This window comes from Bos indicus, chromosome 3, assembly GCF_029378745.1.
Source record: "Bos indicus isolate NIAB-ARS_2022 breed Sahiwal x Tharparkar chromosome 3, NIAB-ARS_B.indTharparkar_mat_pri_1.0, whole genome shotgun sequence".
Taxonomy (NCBI): domain Eukaryota; kingdom Metazoa; phylum Chordata; class Mammalia; order Artiodactyla; family Bovidae; genus Bos; species Bos indicus.
In genome coordinates this window covers 78,273,945-78,294,334 of record NC_091762.1, presented here as the reverse complement: position 1 = coordinate 78,294,334, position 20,390 = coordinate 78,273,945, and the positions used below count along the sequence as shown (strand labels likewise).

Sequence of the window (20,390 nt, the reverse complement as noted above, 5' to 3'; positions counted from 1 at the left end):
GTCTTGCATAGGGGTGAATTCTCCTTTTCTCCGCACTTGTCTGGGGCCTCTGTAGACCCAGAGTCCCCACCTGGCCAGTCACTAGCAGAATGCTTTGGGACCAGCCGCCTGGCCAGACTCTTCTCTCATCTGAGATGTCTCTTTAGGGAGGCCCTTTTCACCTGGTTGAAGGACACTAAATAAAAGCTTTGAAGAAGATTATGTATCCCTATGATTAGATCTCAGTTTTATGAACAGCAACCCAAACCCATGCAAAGAGTTTTTTCCATGGTATAGTCTAAAGAACAGGGCAAAATTAGACTTTAGCCTTTTTTAAAACTCTAAAGGTTTGTTATAATCCCTTCCGTGTATGTCCCATGTGAATAAAAATCATTGAGCACTTACTATGTACTTGGCCCTTGGGTATCATTGTTATACTCTGTAACTCTTTAAAAACCCAGTGAACCAGTTATAAGTATTCCCATTTTACAGATGTGGAAACTTTCACACAGATAGTGGGTTACAGGTTTCTGGCTCCAGACTCTGTGCTTCTTGCCTTTGCACCTCTGACTCAGAACATTATATCCACTTCCACTTGGTAAATAAACATTAGATTCAAGTTCCCATTAGCAACGAATGGTACAGTGCCCTATTTCTGTGGCCAGCATATAACTAAAAGGACCTTAGTGGCTGAGAGCTGACACTCTTCCCCTCCATTTTTATATGAAATTCTCAACTCATTACTGTCACTTTCTTGAGCACAGAAGACTGGTAAAGAGTTTGCAACATTCTTTTATCATGTATCATGTTTTTTGAATGTCATGATGCTTACATAAATCCCCAAATTTTAGCAAGCGTAGACTCTGATGCTGGGAGGGATTGGGGGCAGGAGGAGAAGGGATGACAGAGGATGAGATGGCTGGATGGCATCACTGACTCAATGGACATGAGTCTCAGTGAACTCTGGGAGTTGGTGACGGACAGGGAGGCCTGGCGTGCTGCGATTCATGGGGTCGCAAACAGTCGGACACGACTGAGAGACTGATCTGATCTGAATCTTTCCTGCATTAGAATTGAGTTACAGTGTAGAAAAATTCTAAAGCACATATGAGATTTTTATGGGAGAAAAATCCTATAAATACAGTAGATGTTGTAGAAATGTAGAAATGTAATCATTTCTCAATTGTGGACTTTTTGTTGCTGTTGTACCTGCTTTGTTCTTTGGCCAGTTATTTGTCATCTTTGCAATTACACTTGCAACACTGCTCTTAACTTCTGCATGTACATTTATGTAGGCTAAATCCCAAAGAAAGAAAGCCAAATCCCAACGAAGCCTTGTCCAATTTCCTTTGTCCTTGGAACATAGCGGTGCTCTTTGCTAATGGTAAAAATGTTTTTTAAGTATGTATTGAAAATCTGTTATGTTCAAGACATTGTGCTCATCATTGTCGGAGAAGGCAATGGCACCCCACTCCAGTACTCTTGCCTGGAAAATCCCATGGATGGAGGAGCCTGGTAGGCTGCAGTCCATGAGGTCACTAGGAGTTGGATACGACTGAGCGACTTCACTTTCACTTTTCACTTTCATGCATTGGAGAAAGAAATGGCAACCCACTCCAGTATTCTTGCCTGGAGAATCCCAGGGACGGGGGAGCCTGGTGGGCTGCCGTCTATGGGGTCACACAGAGTCAGACACAACTGAAGTGACCTAGCAGCAGCAGCAGCAGCAGCAGCTCATCGTTGTAATAAATATAAAGAAATATAAGTCTCAGTTCCTGTCCTCAAGTTAAAACTGTGTGCATGCTCAGTCGCAAAGTTGTGCCTGACTCTTTTACGACCCTGGGGACTATAGCCCACCAGGCTCCTCTGTCCATGGGATTTCCCAGCCAAGAAAGCTGGAGTGGGTTGCCATTTCCTTCACTAGGGGATCTTCCCGACCCAGGGATTGAATCCGCACCTCCTGCATTGCAGATGGATTCTTTATGGCTGAGCCACTTTGTCATAAATGATAGGTGGCATAAAATCACCTTTTATGTAGCAGGAATAGTATCTAGTTTTAATCAAACTAATCCTTCAGTGGTAAGCCAGATGAATGGGCCAAGAGAGAGGTCAAAAAGCAAGACTGTCTAACTTGATTCTAACAATGTCCTTGATAAGTAAGTGATATTATCTTTTTTCTTATAATAAGAATAATAATGGATGACAATATTTACTGAGCTCTTGCTATATACCAGGCACTTTTGCTAAGAGCTTCTCATTTAACTCCCACAATAATCCTGTAAAGTAGGTGCTATTTTTATTTTATAATTGAGGAAACTCAAGCATGGAAGGTAGTTCTAATTTATCTAATTCTGAATTTACTTCTTGTTTTTCTTATTATTGTGATCAACTTGCAGATTTCTCCACTTGTAGAATAGAAATACCAATAGTTAACTATTTAGTAGGAAAGCAAATATTAAAAACTCTGCATTTTGGTAAATTGCTAAGTAAATGCCTATAAAAGATTATTAAGACTAGAATCTTAATTTACATCTCTTTTGCAGTAATATGCAGAAGAAAAGGAAAATATTAAGTAAAACATCAGGCAGAGATGCTGAAACATGAGGTTGTTAGTGCATACATTTGGGCTGAATTATTAGTTTATAGAAGAAGCCTTGAGGAGTATTGTATTGTTTAGTCCCCCCAGCCCCCACCCAGAGTGCCTCCAATGATATTAAGATAATTGTGAAATTCCTAGAAAACTATTAGAACAAAGTAATCATAATGTGTTTTAATGTTTTTAATGCCTCATAGCACTCAGGAAACACTCAGGGATTGATGTTACAAAACTTGCCAAGATGTTACAAGATCCAAGGATAAGCCTGCCACTCCCATGCCATTGCCCACAAATAGAGACTTCAAGGTTGAATGTGTCCAAGGAGAGACCTTTCCAATAAACTCATGAAGAAAAGTTAAGAGAGAGAGAGATTTAATTTTCTCAATAAATATGGATTGCCATTTTTCAAAGTTACTTGCAATGACACAAATAGAAGTGGAAAAACCAGGATGGCACGCAGCCCCAGCATGGTCCTCTGGCCCCACACACCATGCTGTTTTCAGAACACCATCCTCTCCAGGAAAAGATGGCTTCTTTTATTTATAACTCTTGAAGTATGCAGAGAGTGAAAATAGAGAAGGTTGGATTGTTGAAACTTAATTGAACAAGTGCCTTGAAAATTGTAGCCTTGTGGAGTTAAACGAAGAAATAAAAAACATTGCAAATAACACCAGTTGATTTGAAAGTACCTTGTGTTTTCAAGACTCCATCCATGTCATGTCTTATTCTTTTATTTCCTTTTTATTTCTCTATTGTAGGAGTGATTGTTCAATTTATAAGGCAGTTCACAGTACACATGATTCTGCAGTTGGGTCCTGATAAGATTCCCTAATAAGTTTTAAATGTAATTTGTTTACACACAACATGTCTGGAGCCTGCCTGTTATGTCCAGTGTGATATATCTGAAGTGGAAATGAAACAAATAGGACTGAGAAATAGAACATTCTAGAAAAATAGGAAAGAAGGGAGAAAAGCAAAGGAGATCTTTGTTAAGGAAAATGATTAAAAAAATCATAAAGAGGGAAAGGAGAAAACACTCTGAAATTTAAAAAAAAGGGGGCGGAAGGAACCCTTGAATTCAAGAGAAGAAAGCAAGAGTAGAAAGTTCCTGTACATGGGTAAAATTAGGACTACAGATGCTTACTGGTGAGATAAGCCAAAGTTCAAGAGAGTGTCAGCAGCTGCATGAGAAAGAAAAACAGGTGTGTGTCCAATTTGGCTCATGTAATGGTGGTTGGAACTGTTGGTTAAAAAGAAGAAAAAGCAGAGGGGGTTGACATGGTTACTTTCCTTCCCCTTTAAGCCATCTGGCATTTCCAGGTGGCACAGTGATAAAGAATCTGCCTGAAGAAGCACAAGCTGGAATCAAGATTGCCGGGAGAAATATCAATAACCTCAGATATGCAGATGACACCACCCTTATGGCAAAAAGTGAAGAGGAACTAAAAAGCCTCTTGATGAAAGTGAAAGTGGAGAGTGAAAAAGTTGGCCTAAAGCTCAACATTCAGAAAACGAAGATCATGGCATCTGGTCCCATCACTTTATGGGAAATAGACAGGGAAACAGTGAAAACAGTGTCAGACTTTATTTTTGGGGACTCCAAAATCACTGCATATGGTGACTGCAGCCATGAAATTAAAAGACACTTACTCCTTGGAAGAAAAGTTATGACCAACCTAGATAGCATATTCAAAAGCAGAGACAGTACTTTGCCAACAAAGGTCCGTCTAGTCAAGGCTATGGTTTCTCCTGTGGTCATGTATGGATGTGAGAGTTGGACTGTGAAGAAGGCTGAGTGCCGAAGAATTGATGCTTTTGAACTGTGGTGTTGAAGAAGACTCTTAAGAGTCCCATGGACTGCAAGGAGATCCAACCAGTCCATTCTGAAAGAGATCAGCCCTGGGATTTCTTTGGAAGGACTGATGTAAAGCTGAAACTCCAGTACTTTGGCCACCTCATGCGAAGAGTTGACTCATTGGAAAAGACTCTGATGCTGGGAGGGATTGGGGGCAGGAGGAGAAAGGGACAACAGAGGATGAGATGTCTGGATGGCATCACTGACTCGATGGACCTGAGTCTGAGTGAACTCCGGGAGTTGGTGATGGACAGAGGCCTGGCATGCTGCGATTCCTGGGGTCTCAGGGAGTCGGACATGACTGAGCGACTAAACTGAACTGAACTGAATACAGAAGACTCAGAAGACATGGGTTTGATCCATGAATTGGAAAGATCCCCTGGAAGAGGAAATGACAATCCATTCCAGTATTATTGCCTGGGAAATCCCATGGATAGAGGAGCCTGGAGGGCTACAGTCCATTGGGTCACAGAGTCAGACACAGCTGACCGTACCTGCATTACACCATCTGACATGACATTATGAATGGGCTGATTTGATAATCTAGGACTTGTGGGCCAGGATTTGTCCATATTATGGCTTGTTAGACTTTTCAACAAATAGTAGTCTTAGAAGCAAAATGGAGATGATGCTTTGGGTAAGGAACTCTTTTTCATAACATCACTTGTGAAAGGCTTGAGGAGGAGAAGTTTGGCTCCAAAGGCTGAGTTTCAAGTTAGCTATTTGGTGGACTTTTCCTTTTCTATCCTTACAGTGGAATAGGTCATTAGAAATGGATACATATTGTGCATACACTAGGTTTTGTCATTTGATCTTTGTTTGAGGGAAGTAGGTGATTCAACCTTCTGAACACTAAAGCATTAGGCACTGTAAGTGCTTTACTAGATGGGTATCCTAAAGACTGGATGTAATGTGCAATGACCATAATAAGAGATCAACAAACAAATTCCTATTAGTACTAAGAGCATTGTTCATATTAGTTCTAGTTCTAGTTTTATGCTGCTACTATTGCTACTGATCAGAAGCAATTGCAGCTGCAAGAAGTAATGTTGGATTAGAAATTATAAGACCATCATTCTGATCTGGATTCTGCTATTAATGTGACCTTTGGCAAGTTACTTCCTTTCTTTAGGGCTCAGTTTATCTACCTATAAAATGAGGAATGTAGAATATATGACTTCCAAAGTGTTGTCTTTATATGCTGATTTGCCACCAGTAAGACATAGGACCTGCCCATTACTTTGCCAGCAGAAGAGAAGGATTTTGTACCCTGCCTCAGCAAATCAACTGGGTAATTAATGGTCTGTATTTGTAAGGCAGACAGCCTTCATGCACATTCAAAACAATCACTTTCTTGTTCTGTGGTGGCCCAGACTCAAATGTCAGCTGTTGGGAGGGGAGGGGAGCAGTAGGGCATGGTTATTATTAGCTAATCTTTGAGGTTCCTTCTTCCTCTGAGTTCTTAAATTCTATGAAAGCCAGGGTTAAGATTAACTAACACATGACCTTTTACCTAGTCTAACAAAACATACATTTCAAGTACGTTGAAAGTCATAAGCGATTTAGAAAAGAAAGGCAAAACCTGGATCCAGAAGGAAATGGGGGAGCTAGTCTCAGTGGAGTGCCTACCCTGTGCTGGATATTCTTAGGAGTCCATGCCATGGACATATTCATCCTCCCAGTAACTTGGTCTACGTAGGTATCCCTGTACTCTTGGCATGAATGAGTAAATGGCACCCTGACAGTTAACAGCACACAGTGGAACTGAGACTCTCTAGCCTTTTTCTTTTCCACCATACCATGCTGCTCCTTGAGCTTACTATGGCACTACAGAAAAAAAAGTAGTGTGGAAGTAGGAAGAGTTCCTGCCTACATGAAATTACCACCCTTGATGAGAGTTTTTCCTAGCCTAGTCAAATATGATTTTGAAGTAGCTGCTTATTTTGTGCTTCTTCCTGGAGCAGTGGGGAAAGAAAGGCTCATGGAGGGGGAATTCTTTCTCTGCCCTCCTGCCAGTGACTGTATTTCTGGCTGGTCCCTGGCTCACTCACTGAGACGTTGTTTTCATTGTCTGGAAACTGTCACCACTTGAGTGATGAGTCAATGACAGCACACTTTGATTTTCTGATTCAAGACAGAGTTGTAGTTTTAATATCGACCCTCCAGGCAGACTGTATGAAGGATGTTTACAGTTGATAGAAGGTTTCATTTTATTGGAAGATACCTCATTTACTTGAAGGTCTTTGGGGTTGTTTCTTATAAATGAAGAAATTGTTTTACCTGGTCATTCAGAGAAAATAAGCATATTTGTGTTTGGATCAGTGTACTATGTAAACTCAAATCCTCTATTTTGCCTATTTCATATGTAGGTGTATATATATATATTTCATATACATATGTACATTTAAAAAATTCTTATTATAACCAACTAATATTTTACTATTCGGAGAATGTTATAACTTCATAAGTTGCAATGCACATTGAAAAATAATACACTGTGGACACCCTTTGCAGTTAGGAAGCAGAAACCTCTAATCCCTGTATATCTGTTCATTCAGTTATCTTCTAGTTCAATCCATTATTTCCTTTATGCCAGAATATTCCAAAGTTTAATGAAAACTAATTTTAAACTGAACTAAGATAGCTACAACAAAAGGTAGCAAAATGAGACGTAATGTAGTTTTAATGTACTGTAGTCATTTTAAACTAACTAGAAGCAAAAAACAGAAAAACCATTTAAATTTCATTCAGTTCAGCATGTGTCTTTTATTTTTAAACATCACTATCTGGATGTGGACAATGTTGGTCCTAAATACTTTTTTTTATTTTTTGCTATGTGACATGACTCTTAGTTCCTCCACCAGGGATCAAATTGTGCCCCTTGCATTGGAAGGCTAGAGTCTTAACCACTGGACCACCAGGGAATTTGCCAGCACATGTCTTCTATGTGCCACAAACTGTGGCTTCTGCCCATGAGGAACTTGCAAGATAATGGAAGAGACAGGCAGATACCTGAAGAAATCAGTTCTACTTACTATGGCAGGTGCTAAGATAGGAGGATGCCAGAATGATATGAAGATACAAGTAGGATACAAGATACAGTCTGACCAAAAGACATCAGTAAGGCTTGTAAGATCTGGCTACTTCTTTCCATCTCTGCTGCTATCCCTCTGGTCCACATCACCAGGATTGCCTACCTGGGTGTTCCCAGTTGGCTTCCTAACTGGTCCACTTGCTTCTACTCCAGCCTCCATACATGGAGCCAAGACTATTTTTTCTGTTTGCTTTTGTATTTGTGTGTATGTTTTATATAATTCGTATCTTGTTTCTCCCTAACTAAAACCCAGCTAAATAAATAAATAAAACCACTAATTATGCACAGTGGTTTCCCATTGATCGGAGAGTAAAATCCAGGCTCCTTTCCATGGCAAACAAATCCATGGCAGATCTGGCTCCTGCCTTCTACAATTTCATTTCATATGACTCTGCACACAGTTACTTTCCCCAGCTACTCTGACCTTATTTCTGTGCCTCAACCATAGCAAGCCCGTTCCTCTGCCTTCAAGCTTTGCACTCAATATTTATTTTGCCAGGAAAAGTCTTTCTGAGCCTTCACCTGGCCTGTGCTGATCGCAGCTCAAGTTTCACCTCCTAGAAAGGCCTTCATTGTCCAGCTTCTCTGCTCTCCAGGGACTCTCTCCCCTTAGCCTCTCTTAATCTTTTGTTATTATCTGAATGTATCTGTTTGTTATTTATTTACTTTTTGTCTACCTACTCCAAAATATTGGCTCCATGCAAGCTGAAACTCTGTCTTGTTCTCCACTCTCAAGTCCTTGGCACCTGGCAATTGCTAAATTCTTATTTATCGAGTAAATGACAGAATAAAAAGTGTCTGAGCTGAGTTGGGATACATGAGGAAGACTTAGGGAGTCCAAGAACAGTGGAAAGGTAGGAGAATACCATGAACAAAGACACAGAAGCATGAAGTGGCATGGGATGTGTGGGGGAACCAGGAGCAGCTCAGTGTTGCTAGGCAATAGTGTCAGTAGTGGAGGATGTAGCTGGTGATGACCACAGGAATTACCAGTCACAGAAGCCACTGAATGCTATGACCTTGGCCTTTATGATTTAGAGAGAGCTGAACTGTCAGATTTCAATTTAGGTCAGTGTTTTTCAGACATTTTAAACTGAGGCCCAGAGAATACATGTTATATTTTCTGCAAACTGAGATTCATCTCCAGAGTTCAGAGGCGACCATGTTTTTTGGCCCACAGCCCCTTTCTCCGTCTTCAAAGGCAGCAGCCACAGTCCTCACATCATGGCTCTCTGACCAATTCTTCGCTCCCCTCATCCACTTTTAAGGACTCATACAATTAGGTTGGGCCCTTGCGGGTGGCTCAGATAGTAAAGAATCTGCCGGCAATGTAGGAGATCTGGGTTCAGTCCCTGGGTCAGGAAGATCCCCTGGAGAAAGGAATGGCAACCCACTCCAGTATTCTTGCCTGGAGAATCCCATGGACAGAGGAGCCTGGTGGGCAACAGTCCATGGGGTCACAAAGAGTCAGACATGACTAAGAGACTAGCAGATTTTCACTTGGGTATCCAGGGTAATCACCGTACCTCAGGGTCCCTAACTTTAATCACATCTCCAAAATCCCTTTGTCATGTAACACAATGTATTTATTCACAGGTTCTGTGGATTAGAGCATGGACATCTTTGGTGGAGCACTATGCTGCAGGGCCCACAGGGATGTTTATAGGGGATTTTCTATAACTCATATTCCTTCCCCCCTCCCTCCCTCCTTCCCTTCTTTCTTTCAATGCTTATAAGGCCTTTCTTTTCCATGCCCAAGTGCTCACATACAGCAGCGAGCAAGACAGTCAATGTTCCAGCTCTTGTGGTGGCTTAAATTCTAACAAAAAGGTAGATGACTGATAAGCAATCAAAACAGGAGATTGTTTGATGATGTCAGTAAGGTGATGTGTAGAAAGGAACTGGGCAAGACCACTTTGGCTGAGTGGTCAGGGAGGGGCTCTCTGAGGAAGTGACACATGATCTGAGATCTGAAGGATGTAAGTCAGTCAGCCACTAAGAGCCAGGGGAAGAGAATTCTAGCAGAGGAAATGAAAAGTACAAGGTTCCCGGAGCAGCAGAGGGCATGTCTTGTTCAAGGAACAATCTGAAGGCCAATGTGAATGAAGCAGAACAGCAAGGCAAAAAAAAAAAAAAAGAGCAAATCATGGTAGCAAGACAGGAGACGTGAAGCCAGCCAGTGGCTGAGAGAGTAATGTATGGTAATTTGGGATTTTTCTTCTAACAGCAGGGGGATCCACTGATGGGTTTTAAATAGAGATGATACCAAGCAGGGAACATAATCCAATTTATGTTTCTAAGGTAGTCAGCTATGTGAAAATGACTTAGAAAGGGGCAGGGATGGACTAGAGAGACACATTAAGGAGCTCCTGCAGTCATCTGGCGGGGAGATGACAACTGAGGTTTGGACTGGGGTGAGGACGGTGAAAGGACTGATCTGTGATATATTCAGGAGGTAAAATTGACAGGACTTAACGGAGAAGGCAATGGCACCCCACTCCAATACTCTTGCCTGGAAAATCCCATGGATGGAGGAGCCTGGAAGGCTGCAGTCCATGGGGTTGTTGAGGGTCGGACACAACTGAGTGACTTCACTTTCACTTTTCACTTTCATGCATTGGAGAGGAAAATGGCAACCCACTCCAGTGTTCTTGCCTGGAGAATCCCAGGGACGGGGGAGCCTGGTGGGCTCCCGTCTACGGGGTCGCACAGAGTCGGACACGACTAAAGTGATTTAGCAGTAGCAATGGTGATTTGGCTGTGGGGTATGAGAGGGTGCAATGAAGGAGGACAGCTAGGTTCTTTTTAGCAATTCACAGGATAAAAATTTTATTCACGGAGGTAGAAAGGGCTAGAGAAAGAACCCGTTTGGAGAAAGGAGACCAAAGTTCAATTTGAACATGTTAATATGGAGTAGTCACATCTGAGAAGTGATGCCAAGGAGACAGACATAGGAGACTGGCACTCAGTGCAGTGTCTGAGCTGAAGATAAGTATCTGAGAGTCTAGCTTACAGATGGTGTTGAGAGCCAAGAGACCAGATGAAACCCCTCAGGAAAGAGTAGAAATAGAGAAAAAGAAAATGTCTTGAGTGCTGAGGTCCTCCAAGACTTTCAAGTCAGGAGAAAAAGGATGAGCCACCAGAAAAGGCTATTGAAAAGATGCTAAATACAGGAGTCAAAAAAGCTAGGGGATAGTTTCCAGGAAGCCAGCTAGAGCAGGACTGTAGTATCTCTAGCACTGAACACCGCACCTGGCAGATGAAAGGTAACCATCACTGTTGAATGAATAAGTGAACTTTTCTGAGGCTCTCCAGTGGTATTCTGGCACATTTCTGGGCATGGGAATAAGAGGTGGACATTGGCTGGTTGCCAACAGCCCAACATCACACAGCTTTTCAGCCTGCTTCTTGAATTTCTGGCCCACTTTTGATAGAATTTAGAGAATTTGCTAGAGCCATTCCTTAGGTTTGTATTTGGAAACAAACAGAAATCACCAACTTGCATTTTCCAAATCATTTAAGATAAAAATATTCAGTAAACTAAATAAATAATGAATAAACAAGCAAACAAGGAAAAGTGAACCTATGGAAAACCCAAACAGCCCCCTGGGAACCCTTGGAATTCTTTTCTTACTGCCAAGGAAATCAGTCTTTTACTGAGTTGTGGAGTGTGCGGGGTAGTAGTGGTTATGAACCACTTTTTAATCTCCTGTTACTTCCAGGAGCACATGACTAGATCAGAAATTCTCACTACTCTTGGAATTTTAACACTAGTACATTTGACTATGATGACGCAGACTTGTTTGGAAGGAAAAAGCTTTGGGTGAGACTGAATCTCAGATTAAGTAACTTGCCCATAGGCTCAAAGTATTTAAACCCAGTTCTAAAGGACTCCATAGGTCAGATCTCTTCGCTTACTCTTTGCTGACCCCAAGAAGCTTAAATGACATGAGGGTTAGAGGTGGCTAAGATTTTTAGTTTATTGGTTTTAAACATCATTTTTTAGAAAGTCTCTTAACAACACAGAGTAAATTAAAGGAGCATTTTAAGCCCTCTGAATTGTTTTGGTTGTGGTATTTTCTGAATGTATTTAACATGAATGAATTTGTCTTCTTTTACAAGGAAACATACAGAGGTGTATTCCAGAATTGACTGTTCATGGCACATACAGTTGGCGGGTGCTCCCTGGCACTTATTTTTATCATCATGTTGCTGTTAGTTAAGGCAAAAATAGGTAAGATATTTCTGTAATCTAATCTTCAGAGGAATTTTTGATTTAAATTATCAGTTACAGATGAAATATGCATTTGCGGTAAATGTTCTGATAGTTGGTCTTTTTAAAGCAATCGGTCAAGTTTAAGTGGATAAGTTTGGTTCTAAGTATGTTACTAATATGTATTTTATTTCATTATATTAATGATTGAAACTCCAGTGATATCTTTTCCTCTTAAGAAAGTGACTAGGTAACCAGGCTAGGAATCATGAATGGATGTTTTAAAAATCATGAATGAATTTTAACAAAGAGTATTCATGGATGGATTCAGCTCTGCTAAAAAAGAAAATAATGGCTGTCATTTTCTTTGCTTTTTTTATTGGCATCTTATTTTTTACTTTCTAACCCATTAGGATCAAAGAAACAAAAAACAAACATAAAAGTAAGAGAGAGAAAGAGATTTATTTCTGAAAATAAAAATGGAAACTTTTCATTTAAAATAAATATTTAATATTTCCTTTATTTGACTTAAGTAACTTTTTACCAATTTGTTTATGGTAGTTGATCCAAGCAATTTTACAATTAACAAAAAAAGACTTTCAGTGGAGACTTTATATCATATCTAAAAATTCAGGGTGGATCTATAAGGGTTTTTTTTTCATCAGCAGTTACTGAATACTACCAAAACTGCTAATTCGCAATTAGCTGTTGTATTTACATATACAGAACCACCTGGAGAGTAAGAATGATCTCTCTTTAAGAGTTTATTGTGGGATCTGGCATAAGGAAAACAATATGGAGAATTCTTTTTAAAAGAAAAATACTTTTGTGTACTTTAGTATTAGCTGTATTGGGAGTGGTTCATCCTACCTAGGGTCTTACATCTTGGAGGAATACCATAGTAAGACCTAATTTCCATCCCTGATTCCCACTACAAACATACCAGAGCCCCTAAATATTTTCTGTTTATTATAAAATAATGCTATGGATTACACATACTTTATACCCCTAATATAGCAAGAGAGGGGATTATTCCCAAATGTGCCCTTTAACATTTGTAGTAGCCTTTTAAACATTTGTGATAGCTTTTTAATCATTTTGGTATGAGTATTGAAGTAAGTGTTATAAGTCATAAAAGGGCAGGGAAACAAATGTGATTTATTCTGGGAAGTACTTTTTTGTAGTTTGGTGAATAATTTGCATATAAGAGAGATTGGTTTTTCCTAGAACTGTGTTCCTGAATGTCCTTCCAACCCTGTTTTCTCACCACTTTCCTATTTATAGTTCTGGTTATAGTATTACTGTTTCGAAAAGAATGTATACTTTAATTCAGATACAGTTAGACTTTAATATAGTTGCCTTCTGTCCTCACTGTGCTTCATCAATAGAGCCAGAGCAACGTAGCTTATGTGTATTTCCATGATTTGATAGGGTTTGTTTTATCCAGCTTTGGGAAATTTACACAGACCTTCCAACTGATATAGGTTTATGTGCCGACTCATCTTTTGCGTTTGTATCTTGCTGCAGATGTGTGCAAGAGAGGGGATGTGACTGTGCAGCCTTCCCATGTCATTTCATTAGGATCAGCTGTCAACATTTCCTGCTCTTTGAAGCCCAAACAAGGCTGCTTGCCATCCTCCAGTTTCAACAAGTTAATCCTCTACAAGTTCGACAGAAGAATTTATGTTCAGCATGGTCACTCCCTCAGTTCTCAAGTCAAAGGTCTTCCCCTGGGCACAACCCTGTTTGTCTGCAAGCTGGCCTGCAGCAGCAGTGACGAGATTCGAATATGTGGGGCAGAGATCTCCGTCGGGGGTGAGTAGTCCATCCTGAGTTCCCAAAGACTGGTGATCTTCTGGTATTTGGCATGTATTAAGCAGAAATCCAAATAGAGGACAGTGTTCTTTCTTCTCCCACTTCAAGGATATATTTAATCTTCCTAGTAACATGAGCACCTCAATGTGTTAAGTCCAGAAATCAACAGAACTGGGATCTCATTTAGTAAATCTCTCCTTTCCTCTCTTCTCTTCTCCTCACCTTTCCTCTTCTCCCCTCTCCTTTCTATCCTTCCCCTCCCCCCACCCCTTTCTCTCCTCTTTTTGGCCATTAAGACCATTTACCTGTTGCCCTTGGACTCCAAAATCAGGAAAAAGGCTTTCTGCATCTGAATCTACATGCCTTCTTGACTTACAAGAGTTTTTTTCAAAGCCACAGCCTCCTAAAAAGAAGAGACGTCTCTCGACTTGTGCAGTCCAGGCTGATACCCAAGGCTGAACACTTCTCCCCTCTCTGACTTAATGTAAAAAAAAATAGTTCTTCCATCCACTTCACTCCTGACCACTGATTATCATACTGAGCAGACATTAAGAGAGAACGATCATCATACTTAGTATCTTTCCCTGGGTTTTCTAGAAAGCTGCCTGAGACAAAACTGATGTGCTAAGGCTTCAGAATGGGAGAGGAGTTGTCTGGTTCCAGGGAAGCAAGAGTAAGGGAGTGAACCAGAGAAAAAGTGGAGCAGACATGAGGTGGTTAAGTTACTGACCTGGCCACGGCATCACCAGAAGATACAGCTGGTTGCTTGGTAACTAGGGACATCCCCAGAAAGAACATATGGCAATAGAGTGACAGGTGAAAGAGAGAACTGTCTGGTGTAGGTCAAAGTTCACCCACAGAGCACCAACTCCCCCGCACTGCTAGCTTGCACTATGGGTCTCTCCACGCCGCCGCCAGGGGTAAGAACTAAGATGTCAGAGTTGGCGTCTGCAACCTGAGCCGCAGTGCACAGGGTGAGCCAGCAGCACACCTTCCTGCAGCTTGCAGTCTGCAGCCGTGAAGGCCCAGCCTTGCAAGCCAGTGAACACGCAAAGGCCCTGAGCCATCCCAGGGCACGCTGTGCCTCTCTGGTTCCCGGGAAGCTCCAAACTGGCAGGTGAGAGGTGTGTGGAAAGTTGGAAGAATTGCTGCTGCAGGCTGGCTGACTAAGATGCACGGACAGGGTCCCTGTCATAACGAGAGTGGTACAGAGCTCAGTGCGACTTATCAGGAAAGATAGGAGCCTCTTTGTGACCTGTAACAGCAGCTCCCAAGCTTTTTGATGCCAGGGGCCAGTTTCACAGAGGACAGTTTTTCCACGACCATGGTAGGGGGCTGGTTTCAGGATGATTCAAAAACATTGCATTTACTACGCACTTTATTTCTATCATTATTACATCAGCTCTACCTCCGAGCATCAGGCATTAGATCGTGGAGACTGAGGATCCCTGATCTATAAGGACATGGTTGGTGCCAGGCAGTAATTCTTAGAGGGCCACCACAAGAATTAAGCAGAACACCAACACTAAGCAAATCATTCGGGGTGTGGAGGCATAAACTAGGTCTCATACCCCTCTTCCAGCACAGGGACTCCTGTTCACAGCTCTGATGGGTTATGTACACTCAGTTCTGACAGCCTGTGATGTAGTAAAAGGAGCATGGGCTTTGAATCCCAACCCAGCCACTAGCAGTGGACTCAGACAGTTTCAGTTCTCTCAGCCTCAGTTTCTCCATCTGTGTGATGAAGATACTAACACCTACCTCCTAAGATGGTTGTGGTGATTAGATGACACCTTGGATGCAAAGTGCTTAACCTAGCACCAGGTACATGCTGCTGCTGCTAAGTCACTTCAGTCGTGTCCGACTCTGCGCAACCCCATAGACGGCAGCCCATGAGGCTCCCCCATCCCTGGGATTCTCCAGGCAAGAACACTGGAGTGGGTTGCCATTTCCTTCTCCAACACGTGAAAGTGAAGTTGCTCAGTTGTGTCCGACTTTTAGCGACCCCATGGACTTCAGCCTACCAGGCTCCTCCATCCATGGGATTTTCCAGGCAAGAGTACTGGAGTGGGGTGCCATTACCTTCTCCAACCAGGTACATAGTGATAGTGATAGTGAAGTTGCTCAGTCGTGTCTGACTCTTTGCGACCCCATGGACAGTAGCCAACCAGGCTCCTTCGTCCATGGGATTTTCCAGGCAAGAATACTGGAGTGGGTTGCCGTTTCCTTCTCCAGGGGATCTTCCCAACCCAGGGATCAAACCTGGGTCTCCCACATTGTAGGCAAACGCTTTACCATCTGAGCCGCCAGGGAAGCCAACCAGGTACATAGGAGGCACTTAAGTGATGAGCACTAGGTTTGCAGTTCCTTTGGTCTTACTCTTTTCTTCATGTATGTAGAATGCTGAATGGCTGAGCATGTTTTGCTTGAGAAGAAATAAAGTATTGGTTATAGGCAAAATGAAATTTTTTCTTAAAAACACCATTTGTCCTCACCTCCCTTATCTTCCAAACACCTGAATATTTTATCCAGGTAATTCACCATCTTATAGACCAACATACTATATTAGTATCAGATATTCTCAGCCCCGTGGTGTCAGGTCCAACTGTTCACAGTGCTGCAGGTGGGTTTTTTGGGGAGCCAACAATGGCCTTGGAAGTCAGTATCTTTGCAGATGTCCTTAAGGCATTCCATTCCATTTCCTATCCTTGCTCAGATGCATGAAAGTGCCACAGCCCCACTCATCCAGAGGTTGTGCATGCACCTGTGGCAACTGAGAGCATCAGGAGATCTATGGAGATGGTAAGGCACATCTGCCCCGGTGTAGCTCAGTTGGGCAGCGATGCTGGAATGTTGCTTGTGCAGCGTGCTCAGGTGATAACCACACCATTAAATGGCTGCTCTTTGAACAAGTTTAGCACTTTTGAGGTAAAGAACTGACTGGAAGCAACACCTTTTTCTGAGTATGACTAGTCATTCCAAGAAAAGACACAATGAATGTTGGTTTCACCTGGTGCAGTGAGTTTAATTCTATCTGGTGATGGACTGAGCAGCCCATTTTCTCTTTTGTGATAAGTGGTAGTCCAGAGTAACATTGCATACCCCAAGTAGACCTGTCATAAAAGTGACTGGTTCTTCAGGATTGGGAATGGGTAGATGGCCTTGAAGCCTCTTCTTTCTGGCCCCCTTCTGGGCTTGTGCTGCTTTGCTGCTCAGAGCTCATCCAGATTGTTCAGTAACTAAACAACCAGGGCTCTACTTAACCTCAGAGGATTGGGCTACAACTTATTTGGACAACCTAGGAAATAAATGAAAGACAGTAGATGATACTTAGTTGTTTTCAATATATGCTTAGCTGTTGATACTTCTGAACGCTATTTTTTAAGACTTTATTTCATATAGTAAGTAGGGCTTTAAAAATAATAAGAATACACATAACAATGCAAATAATATTTACATAATACAAATAATAATTACATGGTAAACAATTTTCACTTCAGAGGCTTTGATTTCTGACGTTTTCTTAGCTTCAGCTATTATACATTTATATTGAAGAGAATTAGGTCTGGTTTATCCTGGGACAGACAGTCTCTGCTCAAACCATGTCCCAGCCTGAAGTAGACACCTTGATTTCATGGTCCAGGGAACTCACATTTAATAAGTTGATTTGATTTTGAGTAAAAGCTATGGTCTTTAAAATGAGAGGTGCTGCAAACTTTTAGGAGTAGAGGTGAAAGTGAGACTAACTTTTTCATTATGCAAAAGTGTCAGGTATATTATCTCTATCTCATTTGGTCATCAGAAGACCCTATGAAGCACTGAGAAATGATGGTGGTTTGTACACATGTATTTACTTTCATTCCCCCTGAAATAAAGCCAAGATGCAGTAAAGAAAGTTTTCTAGAGGCACAAACCCTAAAGGACAAAAAGAATGAGAGGGGAGACACAGCAACACAGTTTTGGAAGCTGGAAAGCAGGTGGACCAGCAATCACCAGCTTGGCCTATAACTGGCAGTGAGAAATGTCAAGATGTGACCTGATTTAATGCAGAAGCTCCCACCCTAGACAGACAGAAATTGATGATACCATGTACTGCTGTGAGTAAGAGTAGCAGTGGGGATTAAAGTTCTGTCTTTGACTATGAAGTGGCTTCATTTAAAAATACACACCTTATGATAGAAAGGGCCATGCCTACCTTGTACACTTCTGCATTTCCACACCTAATGCTGCCTGGTCCATGGAAGGTTTTCAATGTCTGTGTACATAAAGAATTAATTTATAAATATTCATTAAGTGCTTCAGGTGATGCTACAGAAATTAGATTTAGGTGGTACATCCCAGGAAGACATGACTAGGGCCAATGGATAGATGTGCCTTGGCAATAAATTTCAAGTCAATGGAGAAAGAAAGACCCTAATTTTTATAAGTTTCTAGTATTTGAATGAGCTTCATTCTAAAAATGTAAACTCATCATCACCCAGGGTATTGGAACTAGCACTGAATGTTCACTTGTCAGGGAAAATAGTAGACTATGATGGTGAAAGGCTTGAACTCAAGTCAGCCACTCCTGGGCTGGAGCCCTGATTCCATCACTTCATAGTTTTGTAATGTTGGGCAAGATACTTCATCTTTCAGTGTCCTCTTTGATAAAGTGAAGATAATAATAGTATGTACTTGATGTAGCTGCTATAATGTCCAATTGAGAAAACCACTCATAAAATACTTAGTGTAGACTTGGCATATAGTAAGAGTAAGTGTTTGATCCATATCCATTATTATTACAATTGTTATTAGAACAAATTCATGCCTAGGAGGCACATTTGAATGTGATGGGATTTGAAATAGCTCCCAGCTTATCTGGGTATGGGAGACATAGGGGAAGTATTGTTATCTTGTTGGCAAATAACAATAATGTAATTGAAATATCACATGTGTGCTGATTAAAATAGGTAGTTCTATTCTTTTTTTAAAAAGTTGTTCCAGAACAGCCTCGAAACTTATCTTGCATACAGAAGGGAGAACGTGGAACTGTGACCTGCACCTGGCACAGAGGGCGAGACACCCACCTGTACACTGCATACACTTTACAGTGAGTAAGATTGTATTTGCAGCTTTTTGATAGGTCTTCTCTTATATGACATCTAGAAGTATCTAACAGTGATAATTTTACTGAGAGGAGAAGCAGTAAACACCTCCAGATACTTAGATACTTAAAAAAAAAATTCTAGTGTTCATCAGGTAAAACTGGTTCATTCATCTAAAAGTGTGAGAACTTATGTCTTAGGCCTGAGGACTGACTCAGATCTCTTCAGGGCATCCAAGGCCCACGTTATGGATACTCTTCCCTGCTGTATAGGGTTAAACAGGCTTCTCTCTAGGGTTAAACTTCTCTCTTTTGCAGTTGAGGAATCTTGGGTCATGGTTTATAAATAGACTCTTTTTTGTGGTAGCTTTCCATTAGCCCTGGAGGATTTTCTTTTTAAAGCACCTTTTAAAAGACACTTGCTCCTTGGAAGAAAAGCTATGACCAACCTATACAGTGTATGAAAAAGCAGAGACATTACTTTGCCAACAAAGGTCCACATTGTCAAAGCTATGGTTTTTCCAGTAGTCATGTAAAGATGTGAGAGTTGGACCATAAAGAAGGTGGAGCACTAAAGACTTGATGCTTTTGAATTGCAGTGCTGGAGAAGACTCTTGAGAGTCCCTTGGACAGCAAGGAGATCAAGCCAGTCAATCCTAAAGGAAATCAGTCCTGAATATTCATTGGAAGGACTGATGCTTAAGCTGAAACTCCAATACTTTGGCCACCCGATGCGAAGAGCCAACTCTCTAGAAAATACCCTGATGTTGGGAAAGATTGAGACAGAAGGAGAAGGGGGCAACAGAGGATCATATGGTTGGATGGTATCACTGACTCAATTGACATGAGTTTGAGCATACTCTGGGAGATAGTAAAGGACAGGAAAGCCTGGCATGCTTCAGTCCATCGGGGTCACAAAGAGTTGGACATGACTTAGTGACTGAACAACAGCAACAATCTGACCTGAGCGTTTACAAAAAGAGAGAGTCTGGGAAATTCTTTCCCTTGGAATTAATTCTGTAATCCCATCCAGAGATCTAGCTGTGGGGCTGTGACTAAGTGAGAAGGAGATAGGGGAAAGGAAGTGGGGCCTAGGATTCTGATCTGTACTTGGATCTGGCACTTCTGTGAAGTAAATGCCAAGGTGGCCATAGATCCTCTGGATGATTGACTCTGTCCTAAGGAGTGAACAGGTCGGCCACGATTTAGGGATTCAAGGCTTTCCTGATGATTCAGTGGATACAGAATCTGCCTACCAGTGCCGGAGACACAGGTTCGATCCCTGGTCCAGGAAGATCCCACATGTCTCAGAGCAACTAAGCCCATGTGCCACAACTATTGAGTCTGTGCTCTAGAGCCCATGAGCTGCAACTACTGAGGCCACATGCCACAGCTATGGAAGCCGCACACCCTAGAGCCTGTGCTCTGCAACAAGAGAAGCCACTGCAATGAGAAGCCTGCATACTGCAACAAAGAGTAGCCCTCGCTCACTGTAACTAGAGAAAGTCTGCACGCAGTCACAAGGACCCAGCACAAACAAAAATAAATAAAATTATTAAAAAAAAAAAAAAAGAATTCACCTGCAAAGCAGGAGAGGCAGGTTTGATACCTGGGTCAGGAAGATCCCCTGGAGGAGGAAATGGCAACCCACTCTAGTATTCTTGCTGGGAAAATCTCATGGACAGAGGAGCCTGGCAGGCTGCAGTCCGTGGAGTCACGAAAAGTTGGAGATGACTGAAGTGACTGGGCATGCAT

General features: G+C 41.7%; 1 protein-coding gene across 1 annotated transcript in view; it reads left to right on the top strand.

Annotated features, from left to right (window-relative positions):
- Positions 1-20,390, top strand: part of IL12RB2 (interleukin 12 receptor subunit beta 2) — a 90,333-nt gene that overhangs the window by 848 nt on the left and 69,095 nt on the right. Inside the window, exons 2-4 of the mRNA XM_019957298.2 lie at positions 11,647-11,758; positions 13,265-13,552; positions 18,527-18,641. Of these exons, the coding sequence (XP_019812857.2) occupies positions 11,683-11,758; positions 13,265-13,552; positions 18,527-18,641 (479 nt within the window). The 5' untranslated portion in view covers positions 11,647-11,682. The remainder of the gene's footprint in view (positions 1-11,646; positions 11,759-13,264; positions 13,553-18,526; positions 18,642-20,390) is intronic.